Genomic DNA, 15204 nt, shown 5'->3' on the forward strand with positions numbered 1-15204 from the left:
TATACTGTTATGATTTATACACTTGTCATGGACATAGGGGACTCTTACCCTTTCATTCCTCTTAATTCTAGTCTCATCTTTTTCTGTAGCGTCGAATGTACAATAATTTTTTGGGCCGGATGTGTTTATTGTCCGTGCGCGTGAGGGCGTCTGAGGGCCTAGCCTTATTGTACAATACCTATTCATAGTGCACTGGGCAAATCAAGGCTTCCCGCGAACAGTCACTAATGCGCGTCGCGCCACACCACATACGCGTACAATGTGATCACGCAAAGTACTGTATCTCTTGCCTGTCCGACAGTGTGAAGCCAGTCAAGCCCCAGTGAGGGTCAAAAACCTTTCTCTCACACCCCCGCGCCTTAAACAAAATTCTCGTCTGAGGTGTTCACGTTCCTGTCACCATTCCAAGCCCGGTCCGCAAAATGCCCTGGATGGATTTTTTAAATTTTTGCTCCAACGGTGCACGACACTCTCAACCATGTAGTACAACAATGGCACGCTATAGGCGTTACCGACTAAAATGACATGTAAGCGAAGTATGTTTATTGTGTCTTACTGTATGAGAGTCCAACGCGCATACAACGGCAAGGTAAACGCCGTGCGCGGGGTATCTGCGTGTGTGTAAGTACGTATATGATCGCGAGAGTCCGAAAACGTACAGTGCGACAGGGTGGGTATGGTACATATACTTGCACGGCTGGGTACAGTACATGTGTATCTGACGCAGGACCCAAGCTGGAGTTGCTACTACTATGCAGGCGGATTATGGTAGAGTATAGGCGAGTGTATCGATATTGGGGATGCACTGTGGAAACGAATGTAGGGAAAACGAATGGCGTGCCGTGGTGGGGGTAAAAAAAAGTAGGTCGGTTCGTATACGAAAAGGGGATGGGGAGGGCCTCCACCTGAGGGTAGAATGCAACCGTCCCGACGGGTACGAAAGCGTAAGTCCACGTCATGCCGCCAGTGCGTGCTGTCCGTGACGATGAGTCCTGTTGTAGTCCGAGAAAAAAAAACTACAGAAACAGCGCAGCGAGCCCGGCGATGCCCGTCATGAGTCCCGCCATCGACCACGATGACGCGGGGGAAAAGAGCACCGCACCGTTCTTCATCTGCGTATCATGCGTGCTGGGGGTCGCGCTCTGCGAGGCGGAGGAAGGGTACGAGAACGAGGACGAGTGTGAGGACGAGTACGAGGACGACGAGGACAGGTTTGCATTCGCGGCCACCGCGGGGGGCACATATGCGCTGGATGTCGGTGCGGCGCTCGTGGGGTTGTACGCGATCACCTGCGTGACGGGCTGCACGGTGCCGCTGCCGGGCGCGACGTTCTGGTACGCCGGGAGACCGTCGAGCTGCGCGACGCTGACGATGTCCCAGCCGTTCTGGCGGATGAGTGGAAAAACGTCCATGTAGGCGTTGACGGAACCGTTCGTGAGCTCGTGCTCGAGGATGATGAGGCCAGGGGACTTGGGGCCTTCGATCCACTGTGTGAGAGAGTCCTCGACTTGCTGCTGGGTCTGGCCGCCCTTGGTGTCAATGGTCCAGTCCGCCGAGCTGTAAGGGGGAGGTTGTCAATTTGGGCTACTGCACGACACGCAAGAGACATACTCGTTATTCCAGAGAACAGTAGTGAGGCCGAAGACCTCCTTGGCGATGGCACTGACGCGGACATCGGTGTCACCGTAAGGCGGGCGCCAGTACTTTGGCAGACGACCCCCAGTGGAGTCATGTATGAGCTGCATTGTCCATCCCAGCTCGCCGAGGACCATCGAATTGTTAAGAGTGGTCGTGTACGGGTGCGTGTAGGTGTGCACCGCGATATCGTCTAGGGACGGTCACGTGAGGAGACGCGTCGACGAAAAAGGGATATTGCTCACCTCCATTGGCGACCGCCAAGTTGAACTCTTCCCAATACTGAATGATGTTGAGGCCGATCATAAAGTGTGTGGCGTGCACATCATTAGCGCTCAGGAAGTGGTAGAGCTGAGTGGAGGGCTGCGAGACATGGCGTAAATTCTGGAGACGAACGCGGAACGGGACGCGACTTACGGGCAAAGGACCGTCGTCGAAGGAGGCTGCAATAACGCCGTTGGGGGCATTCCAGAGCTCGCCAGGGATGTAGCACTGATAGGTGCCAGAACAGACCTCAGAGCTTGTAGGGTCGAGGCCGTCGGGGTAGACAGGGTTGCCGTCAGGACCCATGGTTGGCACTGGAATGCTGGGAATCTTGCCCGCAGAGACAGCAGCGTCGAGCGCGTCGACCCACGCCTGAGGAAGCTGGTTAGAGTCGGGAGTGTCTTCGGGGTAAGCCGCAGACCACGCTGCGATGGAAGGCAGCTAAATATCGGCGTAGAAAATCAAGAAAGAAAACCTACTAGAAGAACCGACGGTGGGGGACGTTTGACGGTCAGATAGTTTGTTGCGGTGGAAGAGGGAATGAGCGGGGGAGTCGTCTGCCTGGTACCATACTCCGGGAAGCCGTTTTGTGAGGGTCGGATGTTCGTGAGGGTGGAAATTGGAGGCGACAGGAATGACGGTTGCAAGCGAAGCGAGCGGAAGGGCAGTAATGACCGACAGGACGCAGCGTAGTGGAAGTACCATCTTCGAGGCAGAAGTTGGCCTGGGGGATGGAGGAAGGGGAAGGCGGGGGATGTAGTTGAAGTTGAGAAAGTTGCGGTGTGGAGGACACGAAAAAATAGAGTGTGGAGGAGAGCTATTTATGCAATGGCAGGAAAGAAAGAGGTGAGCAGGGCACGATCGAGAACACGGCAGTCAATTGCCGTCCCCTGCGAGCTGAACATGCCATCGCGGTACCCCGCCCCCTCAGGCCTTCAGGCTGCGGCGCGTTCAGTAGAAATGTAGTTGGCAAGCAGAACACCGCACACGCCCGACCAACTGAATATACTGCCACTGCCATTTCCTCACCTGCCAGTGGCATTTCTTCACCTGCCCGTCAAGGCAAACGGGATGCCTTTCCCGGACACCCCCTACGTCGATTGAAGCCCCGCCGCCTCGGCGGCTCTGGCACTTCGGCACCTCATGCCCGCCAGATCTACAGGCAACCTTGGCAGAGCTCGACCATAGGTACTCTCCACAACTCTCTGCCAGTCTGTGCATCTCAACGTCACCAAGTTTGGCCCTAGTGTAGGAAGCAGTGCGCACCAGAAACTTACCCATCTACGAGCGAACGCTGCCATTCAAGCCTCATCGTTAGAGTCCAGTGCGCACTTCCATCGGTCGCGATCTATTCTCAGGCCTCAGCCACAATGAGACGCACCTGTGCATCTCACCCTCCATTTCATCCTCGTATGGATACCGCAACCCTTCATCGTATATCTGGGGAGGCACCATAATCGACGAGTGGCATCCTTATTCCCGTCCTCGATCGCATGCAGGATGCCTGAACGTCAGTATCATACCTTAACCATCCCGCACCTCAAAATGTAACCGATTTCTGAGTTTTTTCTGGGCTCAAAGCAAACCAAGGTCCAAAGGTGCATGCGCGTGGCAGATGGATTAGCAGGAAAACCAAATCGACAAGTACAATACCGCACGTCGCGTGTCCGTCCGTCAGGCACCCCAAAGCGGACCCGATCCTCGCTAAATCTATCCCGCAACAGGGCTCGCCACAGGCGGAGGCGATGGTGCCCCCCCTCCCCGATAAGCCGGCCTGAGCACCAGTACACCCTTGCTCAGCTGCGCAACCTCCTTCACCAGCGCCGTAAACCGCGTCTTCTTCCCCTCGTCCGTCAGGTACGACCTGAAGTGGTGGATGCAGTCGCGTGTAGTCGCGTTCGGCGTGTTCTTAAGCCACTCAATCACCATCCGGTCCTCCAGCACCCCGTCCGCTGCCACACCGTCCGGGGCCGCAACCTCCGCCTTGCGTTTCTTCGGTCTCGGAGGCGCGCCTTGGCCAGAGGCTCCGGTTGGCGACGTGGGCTCTTCCGTGGCCTTGCGTTTGGAGTGTTTCGGGGGTATTCCCGTGGTCATCGTCGGGCTCTGCGCCACCGGACTTCCCGCACGGCTTCCTGTGCCCGCACCCATGATCGGGCTCGTCGCACGACTAGCCGTCGGTGACGTTGGCCCGCCTATGCGAGGGCTCGGGCTGGGTTTCGGCTTAGGCACCTTTGGACTCGTGGCACGCATCGCGACCACGGAGTGACCTCCGTGACTTGGCACCGGAGAAGTGGCACGCGATGGAGATTGTAATTCAGCTTTCGTTTGTGGGAGTGGCTGGCTTGCAGAAGGTGTCTTGGTCCCATTCGTCAAGGGGGGAGCGACTGCAGCGGGTTGAGAGGAGGAAGGGCGAACTTTCGGTTCTGGCGGGATGATCGCAGGCCCGACTTGGGTAACCGGAGGTTCTTCCTCCTCCTCCTCTTCCTCCTAATGATTACAGACGTGTAGTATATGAATGATGAAGACAATATGTGACTTACCGAGCTCGCGTAAGGGTTCCGCTCGTCATCACTGTCGTCATACCCGCCGTCTTTCTCTAGCTTCCGCAACGTCTTCTGCAGAGTCTTGCCAGCGCCCGTGAGCTTCGACTCCTCTTCCTCATCATCGTCGGACTCGTCAATGTATCCCTCCCGTTGCTTGTTCGCGTTCTTATACTGGCGCTTGAGACGTTCCTGCGAAAAACACCAAAGGTCAGCGTATTCCATCACCGAATCCAATCCCAGGAGACACACCTCCATTTCCTTCGCCTCCTCATCATCAGCTTCGGGCTCTATCTTCTCCTCATCGTCCGCAAAGTCCTCCTCAAAGTCAAGCTCGTCCACGTCGCCCTCCGCACCCAGCTCGCGCTTGGTCTTCCTCTTGCGGCTGGGGCCCTCTTCGTCGTCATCGTCGTCCCCAAACAAATCTGCGGTGCCGCTGTCGACTGTCTTAAGCCGCCGGCCACCAGGACCGAAGCTCTGACCCGCAGTGTAAACGAGCGACCCGCTGGCCGCCAGGCTACCGGCACTCTCCGACTTGAACGTCGCCATGGTAGATTCTGAGGGTTGTCCGCCGCGTTTACGCGATAGCCAGCGCATTGGCTCTCCGTTCTTCAAGATCTCCTTTTGCTGTAAGCGTATAGGTCAGACGGCATGTAATTAAGCAGAATTGGACAATAAAATTATAAAGAGAGCGGAAGGGGTCGCATATACAACGGCAAACTAAGAGATTTGAGAATGCGTACCTTGAGCTCTGCTTCCTCCAGGCCCATGACATAGAAATTGGGCTTCTTCTGGAACTTGTACCACCGATGTGCGGGCACAAACTTGAAGATCGCCGTCTGGGCGGGCATAAACATCCCATGTGTCTGCGCCTTGGCAACTTCCTCCATCCTGCCGGTCCATATCTCCAGCTGCTCCGAGTCCTCCATCACCCACGGGTATCGCTCCTCCTTCCGCAGCTGCCTGATCTCCTCTGGCACGGGAAACACCTGCCGCGTCTTTTTCTGAAAGCGCTTCTTCGGCGGCGGCGCCTTGTCCTTCCCCTTATCCTTCCCATCGTCCGCACGGACCTCGCCAGGGCGGATTGGGCGCCCCTCCGCATCCACCATGACGAGCTTCCCATCAGCGCCGATCACGGGCTTCCCGTCGGGGCCGAGCATGGGCCCAACAGCTTGTGGCACAGCGGCGCCCGTGGCTTCGCCGTCGCTGCGGTGCGGGTCCTTGCGGTTGAGTTTCACGGGCGGAGCCCACGTCGTGATGTCGACCGCCTTGCGGGAGTCAAATTTCATCACGTCGTACTTCCATCCGTTCCGCGCGGAGGACATCAGCTTATACTCGACGAACGGGCCCTGTGGTGGCGGTGGCCGCTCGTCGTCGTCGTCGTCCTTCGGCCGGCGTGGCCGGGGGGTGCGGGCCTTGCTGGGCGCAGATGTGGATCCGGGTGTGGATGTAGGCGTGGGTGTGGGTGTGGACGTGGAAGTGGAAGAATCTGTGGAAGACCCGGCTGCTGGAGTTTCTGGCTTTGAAGGTGCGGGCGCGGGTGCTCCGGGTTTCTTCTTCTTAGGGTGGAAGAGGCACGCAACGCCCTTGTTCTTGGGGGCCATTTATGCGTGCTACTTAGATCGACGATGCGCAGTAGATGTATTCAGCAAGCTCGGTCGTACTTTCACGCAGTGTGCGCCCCCCAAGTGTCAGGATGGAGGGGGAGCGAGGAGGATAAGGAGTGGTGATGGTGGAACAAAGACAAGCACGTTGCGGCCCCGCCACAGCCAACGCGCGCCTTAATTGTACTAGTCACAATTCTCCGTCATCAGCTGCCGCAACTGCAACGCGCGCTCACAACGACGTGCAGTAAAACAACCGTATGTATAAGCAAGACATGGTATCGTCGCAACGATCTAGGAATATACGGATCGTCCAAAATCGAATTATAATAGTGGGGCTAGTATGTGAGAACTTGGCTGTAAATACCCATCACTGCTCTCCAAGTCTCTGAAATGCAAAAGGTGCTCGTATCTATGCATATCGAGCGTTGAGAATACGCGACGAAGAGGTATATATATCATACAAATCACCTTCCACGACAAAACATAGCGAAAACCACCAAGGAAGGAAGACTGATATCGATACACGTTGCGGATCTCTGGAAACGCGTGCTCATGAGGGTGTTTCCGTCCGGGGGGCTCCAGACGCACTGCCATTCATGTTTTGCTGCATGGCAGGTGGTGCACTCGGGGGATACACGTTTTGAGATGATCCCGGTCGGGACCCAGGAGCTGGTGCGGATGGATGTGCCTGCTGGGACTGTGGTGGTGGTGGTGGCTGATGAGGATGCATCGGGCCTGCCGGGCCTCCGGGGGTTGGATAAGGCGCTACTCCCACTGGCGGACCGTGACTATAGACAACATGAGGAGGGCCTCCAGGGAAAGGAGGTGCCATCCCCTGTCGCGCGTTATCCAGTTCATGTCGTAGCACTTCGATCTCCCGGCTCATGTCCTGATGGCTCTGCTTCAGATTCATAATGAAGTCGATAGCTAAGAATCGAATTCGCGAACAGACAATTGGTTAAGGTGTGAAGCGTATACGGGACTGGGCTAGCGTACCTTTACTCAGGATCTCCCACTTGCTGGACTTCATGCCTCTGTCGGAAGGTAGCTGCTCGCGCAGCTCGTCAAAGAGATCCTTCATCTCCTTCCGCCTCTTCCGCTCGGCCAACTTGTGGGATACGCGGAGTTCGGGCGAGCGCGAGTAGGGAGTAGAGCCCTGCTCTCGGGATAGCTGGGGGGCATCGTCGACTTGAGGAGTATCTGTTGTTGGTGTGGAGGAGGAAGGGCCCGCGTTATTGATTGGTGCTTGGGCTGCGGTGCGAACACGCGACGGAGGACGGGAGCGTGACCTGAGGACTCTGGTGGGACCTGTGGAAGGGGGTATAGGCGGCGACTCGGTCGCTATCGTTGGTGCAGACAGCCTGCGATCTGCCGGAAAAGCGACTGGAGGCATTGGAGGATGGGAGTCGTACTGGAGAGTGTGAAGGTCCGCATTATGTTCTTCTGGCTGCATTTGTTGGGCTGCAGCCTGATCGGGATGAGCCTGAGGGTTGGCAGGCCACGCGAAAGTAGCCATGCCTCCTCCTGCTCGACCACGTGGTGACTCTCCGGGGACTGCCGAGCCCGGTGTGCTGTACCCGCTCAGAGGCGTGCTCACCGACGTGCTTGCAACGCTCTCTCGTCTCTCTCCTCCCCACCATCCTCCCCCTCGCCCATCAACAGAATTTCGTCGCTCGTCCAGGCTCAGCTCTCCCATCCGCTGCGTCTCGTACCCCGACTCCCGCCGTTTCGCCGCCCGCCCCTCGCTCGGCACTCCCGGCCCAACCAGTTGCGGGTCAATGTCCGGTGCGTGCTGCTCAGTAGAAGACAGCTTGCGTTTCGTACCTTGGAGCAAAAGCGTGTGAGTCACAGCAACACCTCCGACTAGCAACTAGGCAATTGACCACCAGTTGTGCTGGAACGCCGCCGTGTTCCGTCATCTTTCCTTCCTCCGGCGAGTGACGCACGAGGAAGATTACGACGTGGGGGCCTACCTGTATCGTGTTGTTGATACTCCCCGTTGCCATGTGCATCGATCTCCATCCCATCAGTGCCCTTGACCCTACTAGATTCTGCGAATGCCGTTCTTTTCTGAGCTTCAGCTGCGTGTGGATTGCAATACTAGGTTTACCTCCGATCACTCTTCCTGCTCCACCTTGCTCTGCGCCACCTTCATCACGTCGCGTGCCCTCAACGCCTCCCTCTATTGAGGGCGACCTCAATATTCGCCGGATGTTAGCGTTCTCTGTTGATGCTTCTCCGAATTTGTACGGGGACGCCGGCCTCGGATGACTGAACGAACTCTTGCGTTGTGGTTCGTGTGATGACGACGAGACAGAGATACCAGAAACAGGATCTACGCGCAGAGATGGGGGAATGCTGTTCACACCGGAATGCGAGTGAGACATCGGCGGGCTAGCATGCAATGACGGATCGGTAATAGATCCTCTGCGCTGATTTTGCAGAAATTCCAGAGGAGCGAGAGGGGTGACGGGTGAATATCGGGAACCGCCCATCGCGCTCTTGCTCTGGGAGGTGGGACCGCTAGAACCGCCGCTCCCGGGGAGTGGATTGGTAGATGAATTTTCTAGGATGGCTCCTGGGTCGTCCATGACACGATCCGGAGAGCGCGAGCGCGTCGAGGAGGACGATGTGGAGAGCAACGAGCGAACCGCCCAAGTGTAATATGGATGTTTGGGAGAGAGTCAGCGTGGCTATCCACTAACTCCACGTGCAACGGCCACTCAGGCACCCGAAGTACGAAATAAATTCCCCAAAAAATGGTCTCGGAATGGACGCACTCCGATTGGTTGGTTGGAGGTAATCTCCAGAACAGATGTGGGTTTCGAAAAGGTGAATTATCACCAAGTAGAAACAGAGGCAGAAAAAAAGAGAGAATATTGACCACTAATCTATCCAAGACCTATTTATTATACACAAGCAGTACTACTACTACGAAGGAAAGGACGTGAATCTGAATGTCCGTAGGATATCCTCATCACGCGGGGTGATGTATGGCTGGTAAGTTGTCAACTTCTGACTGTTCCTTGTTGTCCGGCCTCTTTCCTTCTGCGTCTGGCCAACCTCCTGCAGCGCGGCATCGTCTACCGCAACCATATACCGAATCCACGGCTCGTAGTCGAGAAATACGGATCGATTGTCTGCGAGAGTGTCCAAGGGAACTCTAAGTTTGCGCATGAGTGCCTTGACCGAGGAAGCGTGATTTTGTGAAGAGATTTCTTCCTGTTCTCCCAGTGGGAGTGCTGGGTACAACGACGCGAAAAGGTCGTTCGAATATGAGACAACCTCCTTCATAACGACCTCGTCTCTGCGGTAGACAGACAGGTCCACATGCAGCGCAGACTCGAACGGGAGATTATCATGGGCCACGAAGTAACCTAGCTCGTCATCTGCCGGAGGCGTGGAGATTGTCATAGGGTTCTGACAAAACAGGCAGAGGTTCGGTGAAGGAATGAACTAAAAGGAGCGCAGTACCCACCCGGAGTGTATCCAGTCCCCCTCGACCCAGATGACAACCCACGAAGGACATAGTGTCCTTATATCTGTCCAACAGGCGAAGGAGACTTAGGTTCTGCTCTACATCTTCTTGGTTTGCATGTGCGCCACACCGCGAGGGTATTAATGGCCTCGGTAGCAGATGCGCACGCTTCTCGAGGTTATGCTCTTCGATGTCACCAGTTCCTCCGGCCGTGTTCCCGAATTGCAACCGATGAATACTGCGGCGGAGGTCAGGATATCGGGCATGATTCCGAGTACCCGATCGTGTCTCAGATGCATCGACACCATGATAAAGCAATGAGATGGAAGATCTGTCCAGGCCATGGTGTTCAACAAATGAAAGGCACCTCAAGTAGGACATCGCCAAAGGTTCTGGACACGGTGCAAACACGAGTGTCGTCTGCAAAGGGAGAGTTCTGAGGGGTATCACAGACACATCTAGATGAAGACCACGATTAAGCGTCCAAAAAATAAGCGTGTAATCGCGCTCACCATTGCAAGTCAAGACGACAGGCCGTCGACATTCTTTGATGATGTTCACTAATGTAGGCCAGAAATTGACGTCGCTCTCGTACAGCACATCGACTTCCTCGATCAGTATAATGGATTGGCCGATGGTAGTGGCGTCTCCATTTGGCGTTGGGGGAGTTGGTGGGCATTGCGCTGCAGCAAGGTCCTCTGCCGAATCAATTCGTAAGAGACGCCGTTTGCCTGCCGGACCTTTCATTTGGCTTCCCTGAGAAGGGCCAGGTTGCGCATTGAAGCTCGGTGTGGCCTTCAGCTGGTGCTGCTGCCGGACGAGGTGATTCTTGCCCACTTCGCCTATGAGCCTATTCAACGCAGCCCCGCTTCGCTCCCCGATACCTGGGTAGACCTCGAAGACATCCCAACCTAGCTCTTCCGCACATGCATATACTGCAGCAGTCTTGCCGCAGCCAGAAGGGCCCGTGAGGAGGATGGTGTTGAACACTTGCTTCTTGAAGACAGGTTGTGAGGTGGAAGGCACCGAAGCAGCATCATCCTCGCTATCGGAAGGAACATCAAGTTCAGAAGACTGATTGACGGAAGTATCCGTGTAGGAACGCTGCAGGCGTTGCAGCGTCCTCTCACAATACGCGATTTCGTCTTCGCTTTCCGTCGTCTCTTCGGTCGACTCGTCTGTCCCCACGATCCACGAGTCTTTCGCGTCCAATTTGCGGCGCTTCTTCGGCTTTTCCACCTGTCGCAGGACTTTAAGTCTCTTGCCCGCCGCTTTGAGTTTGGATTTCGTGCCTTTCTTCGCCTTACGCCCGCTGTCTGCACTGCCTGTCCCGATATTCAATGGGGCCATGGAATCGATCCGCAGCTTGAGGGCGAGCAGCCATGCGCGGAGATATGCGGCACGATCCTCATTCCCGAGTACCTCTGTCGCCTGACGAGGGCGCCACTTGTCCGTCCAAAGTTCATGTGCAATCGTAGGTGGTTCGCCTATATCCTGCTCGCGCGTCTGTACCTCGAGGAGCCGGGCGATGGCGGGATGACGGCGATGATCGGTTGGAAGGCCGTCGAGAAACTGTGCCCTCTCTGCTGAGTCAAAAGTCGATGAGGTGTGGTCCTCTGTTAAATGATGGATTGTACAGTCGACCTCTGCTGAGTCGGCTGTACTTGAAATGTGGTCGTTTGCTGTGTTGTTCGCCGGATAGTCTACCTCTGCAGAGTCATTCGATATATGACCGCCGTCAGTGATAGTGATAGATTCTGAAGTAAGGAGAGAGGAAAGTGCATCAGGACTTGGATTGTCCTTCGAGACAGCGGAGAGCGGGAGCGATAGTGCAGATTCAACGACTGAACCAGAAGATGACGTTGGCACGGTAGGTATCTGTTCGTCTTCCACCTCAGTGGGGACGGGCGACGGACCAGGATGTGTGCTGCTGCTGCTACCTACCGCTCTGGTTGGCAGAGATATGTCAGGTGTAGGGAAAGTGGTTTGGGGGCCTCGGACGTGTTGAAGATCTCGGTCCGGGTACGGAACCGTGGTATTTGGCGAGTCCCGTGAATGCTTGGTATTGCGCTGTACTGGCTGAGGTATCTTCTCACCTGTGTCCAGATCAGACAGATGAGAGTCACTATGTGCTCGAGGTGCAAAGATGGAGTAGAGGGGCTTGGAAGCAGCGGGACGCTTGGAAAGTGCGTCAGAGCCGTTCCAGGGGGTTGCATCCACGACAATGGGAACGTCGCGACAGCTACCATCCACGATTTCCTGCACCTCTGGTGTAGTGGCCCTGGAAATCGCTCGAGACTTAGTCGTACTAATCGAGGACGTCATTGTGATCTCTTTTGGTCTAAGCCTCCTCGGTTGCTGAGATGCTGGTTCTTGAGCGCGGCAATGAGGAGTGGACATACAACGCAGAAGGGTAGAAAAAAAATGCTCACCCTGTTCGTCACCCAACACAACATGTTCTGGTAGGGCTTCAACGTCTATTGGCTTAGTGCTTAACGTACCCTCGGTGGTGTCCACCAACTCGGCCACCGTCATGGTCTCTACATAGTCCTGCACCTCCTGCTTGTGTTCGGATTCAGATCCCGGGAATGAATCGGCCTTGGAGAGGTTGGACTTGATATGGAAGTGATCCAGCAGAGATCTCTGACCAGACTGGAAATAGCCAGGAAAATATAGATGCGAGAAGATCAGCACCTGGACTTCGCAACGGTTCATCAACCACTGACCCCCTTCGTCTTTCCGGCTTTTCGAGCGGCAGTCTTTTTCCTTGAGTCAGCCATAACATACCCTTCTGGGTTTTGGAGACGAGGTCAATGTAGAAGACGCAAACTAATGAGACTGGAAGACGGTTGGAGGTACGTGGGTTCGTCAACCCGTCGCGTCGCGTCACAGCGATCACGCGCACCGTGACTCTGAAGACGCGCTCTTTCGTCCAAATCCACCGGCTCAAGGGCGGCACAGCAATGGCACAGGACGATTCCTCCAGCGGAGCTGCCGTCGACAGGAGTACTCTGAGATGGATCTCTAACGAGTATTACGGTGCTTTCTGCTCTGCTCATATCTGTGTTGTTGGCGATCCTCATCATCGCGAGTGGTAGAACTGAACGGTCTCCATTTTGATGTCCTGCACAGTCCACCAACACCACTGGAGTTCTCAAGGTTGGTGCATATTGGGAGACCTGTTCTCATAAAGAGTGAGCGGAGTCAAGGCTGCTACCCCTCCCTAGAATGTGCCTCATACGTGATTGGAAGATTGCGAGTTCTCGGAGGACCTGTCTCGCTGGTCGGACGAATACCTGGTCAGAAAACTGGGAGACGGGAATATTTCTGTGGCTGTTACACCGAACGGGTAAGATACCCCTGGACAGCTTTTCAAAACCTACCTTTAATGCCCTTGCCAAGCCGCGCGGATGCAATCACTGCTGGCCCTGATGGCAGATTGTACTTCGCTGAGCCACACGTACAGCGGATGTCGATGTCCGCCTTCTTGGCCAGCTTGTCTTCAGGCAAGCTGCAATCTCCTCGATTATAGTTGCTCTGATGACATCGCTTACTTCTTTCCAGACTCAGACCAACCTCAAGGGCCAGAACAGGAAGAAATCTGTTACCTCCAGTCTCAGAACGGTAATTTATATACCGCTTGTTATTTCAATCTTTCTGGTGATCCAGATCCTTCGGAATTTGAGCCATTGCGCGAGGATGTTCCCAGCGAGATTCCATGGTGCAGCGACGCATTGGGTACGTCGACGAGAATACTCGTGAACTCAAAGGTATGATCTCATATGTAGTTTGTTTCAGAGAAAAGTCCGGACGCCGTCAACTTGTGGATCGGGGACAGCAGGAGCATTACAAGCATACATAGCGGTAAGGGTGTGGTCTACGAGTCTGCTTCGAATATCCAAATGCTGATGTCGTCTTAGATCCATACGAAAATATATATACTGTCGTTCGTGGTGCAAAACACTTCACTCTGCTTCCTCCCACGGAAGGATGGTGCCTTGAAGGTGAGCGTTCACCTGATCACCGATTCTTTCATCGCACAGAACACACGGTGCTCGGCAGAACGCACCTACCCTCACGCACAATACATCCGCTCACCCAAAACCTCACCCAAAACATCTGAGCTCGTATTGTCTCCGTCTCCTTCGACCGCAGTCCCCATTCGTTGGTCTTCCGTGGTCGACCCCAACCTCCCTGGGGCACTCCCAGCGGAGGCGCATCCCATTCAGATTTCAGTGCAGGCGGGAGATGCCCTGTATCTTCCTGCGGGCTGGTGGCACTACGTGCGTCAGTCTAGTGTGACCATCGCTCTGAATTATTGGTACGATCTGGAGAGTCGAGGGATGTCGTGGGTGTGGCTGAATTTCCTCCGAGGTTTGGGCGAGCCTCCTTCGGGGAACGTGGAGGGGAAGGGCGTGGATTCTTGAATATATTTATCATTTCTCAATGGTTCGCTTCTCGTGCGTGCATGAGTTTCATCTTAGCATGAAGTTTGTGAACTATGTAGTAAGTTGAGTGCATGTAAGGGACACCTAACCCTAGGACCGACCTCGCGTGACTTGCAACATTAACTTTCTCTGCGAAGGGCTCTAGAGTCTAGGCTTGCTCTGAACGAATTGCTTCTCGTCTCCGTGCACTAGTAGACTTCACAATGGTCAAGGACAAATCTGAAAAGAAGGAGAAGCACAGGAAGGAGACAACAGAGACTCTCGAAACTGAGGATGTGGTCATGGAGGATGCTGAAGTCGTGACGGTAAGCATTACATCTCCTGCGAGTCTTATTAACCGTTGACGGCGGACATCCAACACGTAGGTGGAGAAGAAAGCGAAGAAGGAAAAGGCGGAGATTGTTATTCCCATAGAAGACCTCTCGCCAATAGCACATCCTCTGGCGCAGAAGAAACTACTGAAGAAGATACACAAAACTATCAAGAAGGGTGAGTTACTGTACCGTGTCCTTGGGAAATTTACTGAAGCCTGTACCTGTACTCATAGCGTCAAAACAACGGCAGGTGAAGCGAGGGGTCAAAGAAGTGGTGAAAGGCATCCGGAAGGGGGAGAAGGGGTGAGTTGTTCGAACACTCTGACTATGCGTGCATCGCATTGACGCTGCATGACACAGCCTGCTCGTTCTTGCTGCCGATATAACACCTATTGATATCATTTCACACCTTCCTGTCATGAGCGAGGACGCGGGCGTCCCGTACGTGTTTGTAGCTTCAAAAGAAGAGCTCGGACACGCCAGTGCGACAAAACGACCAACAAGTTGCGTGATGGTATGTCCGGACCAGAAGAAGAAAGCGAAGCGGAAGGAGGGGGAGGAGGACAAGGATGACGACTACCGAGAGCTGTACGAGGAGTGTTGTAGGGAGGTCGAGAAACTCGATCAAAAGGTGGTCTTCTGACGCGCCATGGCCGCTATCTGTGTTTCTGTGTTTGTTTTCCTATACACCACTTTCTTTGCATGATACTCCGACGACGAAACTCCCGCGGCGCCCTAAGCCGTGGAGATTATAACTGGTTGCGCATAAAAAATGCTGCGAATTTGACACGTCCTATACCACGTCACGCGGAGGTGGCATCTCGAATGTGAGTCGCCAGCGTTTCTCACGACAACAGCGTATATCGTGTCGTAACGCTTTCTTTACCACCCTTTCAACACTTCCCTCCTCCCCTCACC

General features: G+C 54.8%; 6 protein-coding genes across 6 annotated transcripts; 2 read left to right on the forward strand and 4 right to left on the reverse strand.

Annotated features, from left to right (window-relative positions):
- Positions 1 to 1016: 1016 nt before the first annotated feature.
- Positions 1017 to 2604, reverse strand: SCP_0206450 (Chitin deacetylase; the record flags this gene model as incomplete). The annotated part of the gene is made up of 5 exons (XM_027754557.1): positions 1017 to 1557; positions 1612 to 1828; positions 1881 to 1998; positions 2053 to 2324; positions 2379 to 2604. 5 exons carry the CDS (start codon positions 2602 to 2604, stop codon positions 1017 to 1019), a joined length of 1374 nt encoding a protein of 457 aa, XP_027610358.1.
- Positions 2605 to 3609: 1005 nt separating this feature from the next.
- On the reverse strand, positions 3610 to 6043 carry SCP_0206460 (hypothetical protein; the record flags this gene model as incomplete). Its single annotated transcript, XM_027754558.1, has 4 exons — positions 3610 to 4386; positions 4440 to 4631; positions 4692 to 5066; positions 5183 to 6043. The coding sequence occupies 4 exons, from the start codon at positions 6041 to 6043 to the stop codon at positions 3610 to 3612; spliced, it is 2205 nt and encodes a 734-aa protein (XP_027610359.1).
- Positions 6044 to 6596: 553 nt separating this feature from the next.
- Positions 6597 to 8637, reverse strand: SCP_0206470 (Protein esc1; the record flags this gene model as incomplete). The annotated part of the gene is made up of 4 exons (XM_027754559.1): positions 6597 to 6973; positions 7043 to 7870; positions 8020 to 8097; positions 8157 to 8637. The coding sequence occupies 4 exons, from the start codon at positions 8635 to 8637 to the stop codon at positions 6597 to 6599; spliced, it is 1764 nt and encodes a 587-aa protein (XP_027610360.1).
- A 340-nt stretch (positions 8638 to 8977) lies between these two features.
- On the reverse strand, positions 8978 to 12304 carry SCP_0206480 (P-loop containing nucleoside triphosphate hydrolase protein; the record flags this gene model as incomplete). Its single annotated transcript, XM_027754560.1, has 5 exons — positions 8978 to 9466; positions 9525 to 9982; positions 10037 to 11896; positions 11957 to 12176; positions 12251 to 12304. The coding sequence occupies 5 exons, from the start codon at positions 12302 to 12304 to the stop codon at positions 8978 to 8980; spliced, it is 3081 nt and encodes a 1026-aa protein (XP_027610361.1).
- A 183-nt stretch (positions 12305 to 12487) lies between these two features.
- SCP_0206490 (predicted protein) lies at positions 12488 to 13951 on the forward strand (the record flags this gene model as incomplete). Its single annotated transcript, XM_027754561.1, has 8 exons — positions 12488 to 12563; positions 12623 to 12718; positions 12777 to 12873; positions 12927 to 13030; positions 13089 to 13262; positions 13323 to 13388; positions 13445 to 13528; positions 13587 to 13951. The coding sequence occupies 8 exons, from the start codon at positions 12488 to 12490 to the stop codon at positions 13949 to 13951; spliced, it is 1062 nt and encodes a 353-aa protein (XP_027610362.1).
- Positions 13952 to 14175: 224 nt separating this feature from the next.
- Positions 14176 to 14929, forward strand: SCP_0206500 (H/ACA ribonucleoprotein complex subunit 2; the record flags this gene model as incomplete). Its single annotated transcript, XM_027754562.1, has 4 exons — positions 14176 to 14277; positions 14338 to 14461; positions 14520 to 14589; positions 14647 to 14929. 4 exons carry the CDS (start codon positions 14176 to 14178, stop codon positions 14927 to 14929), a joined length of 579 nt encoding a protein of 192 aa, XP_027610363.1.
- Between the last annotated feature and the right edge of the window lie 275 nt (positions 14930 to 15204).

Source organism: Sparassis crispa, assembly GCF_003851025.1.
Source record: "Sparassis crispa DNA, contig_000001F, whole genome shotgun sequence".
Lineage (NCBI taxonomy): Eukaryota > Fungi > Basidiomycota > Agaricomycetes > Polyporales > Sparassidaceae > Sparassis > Sparassis crispa.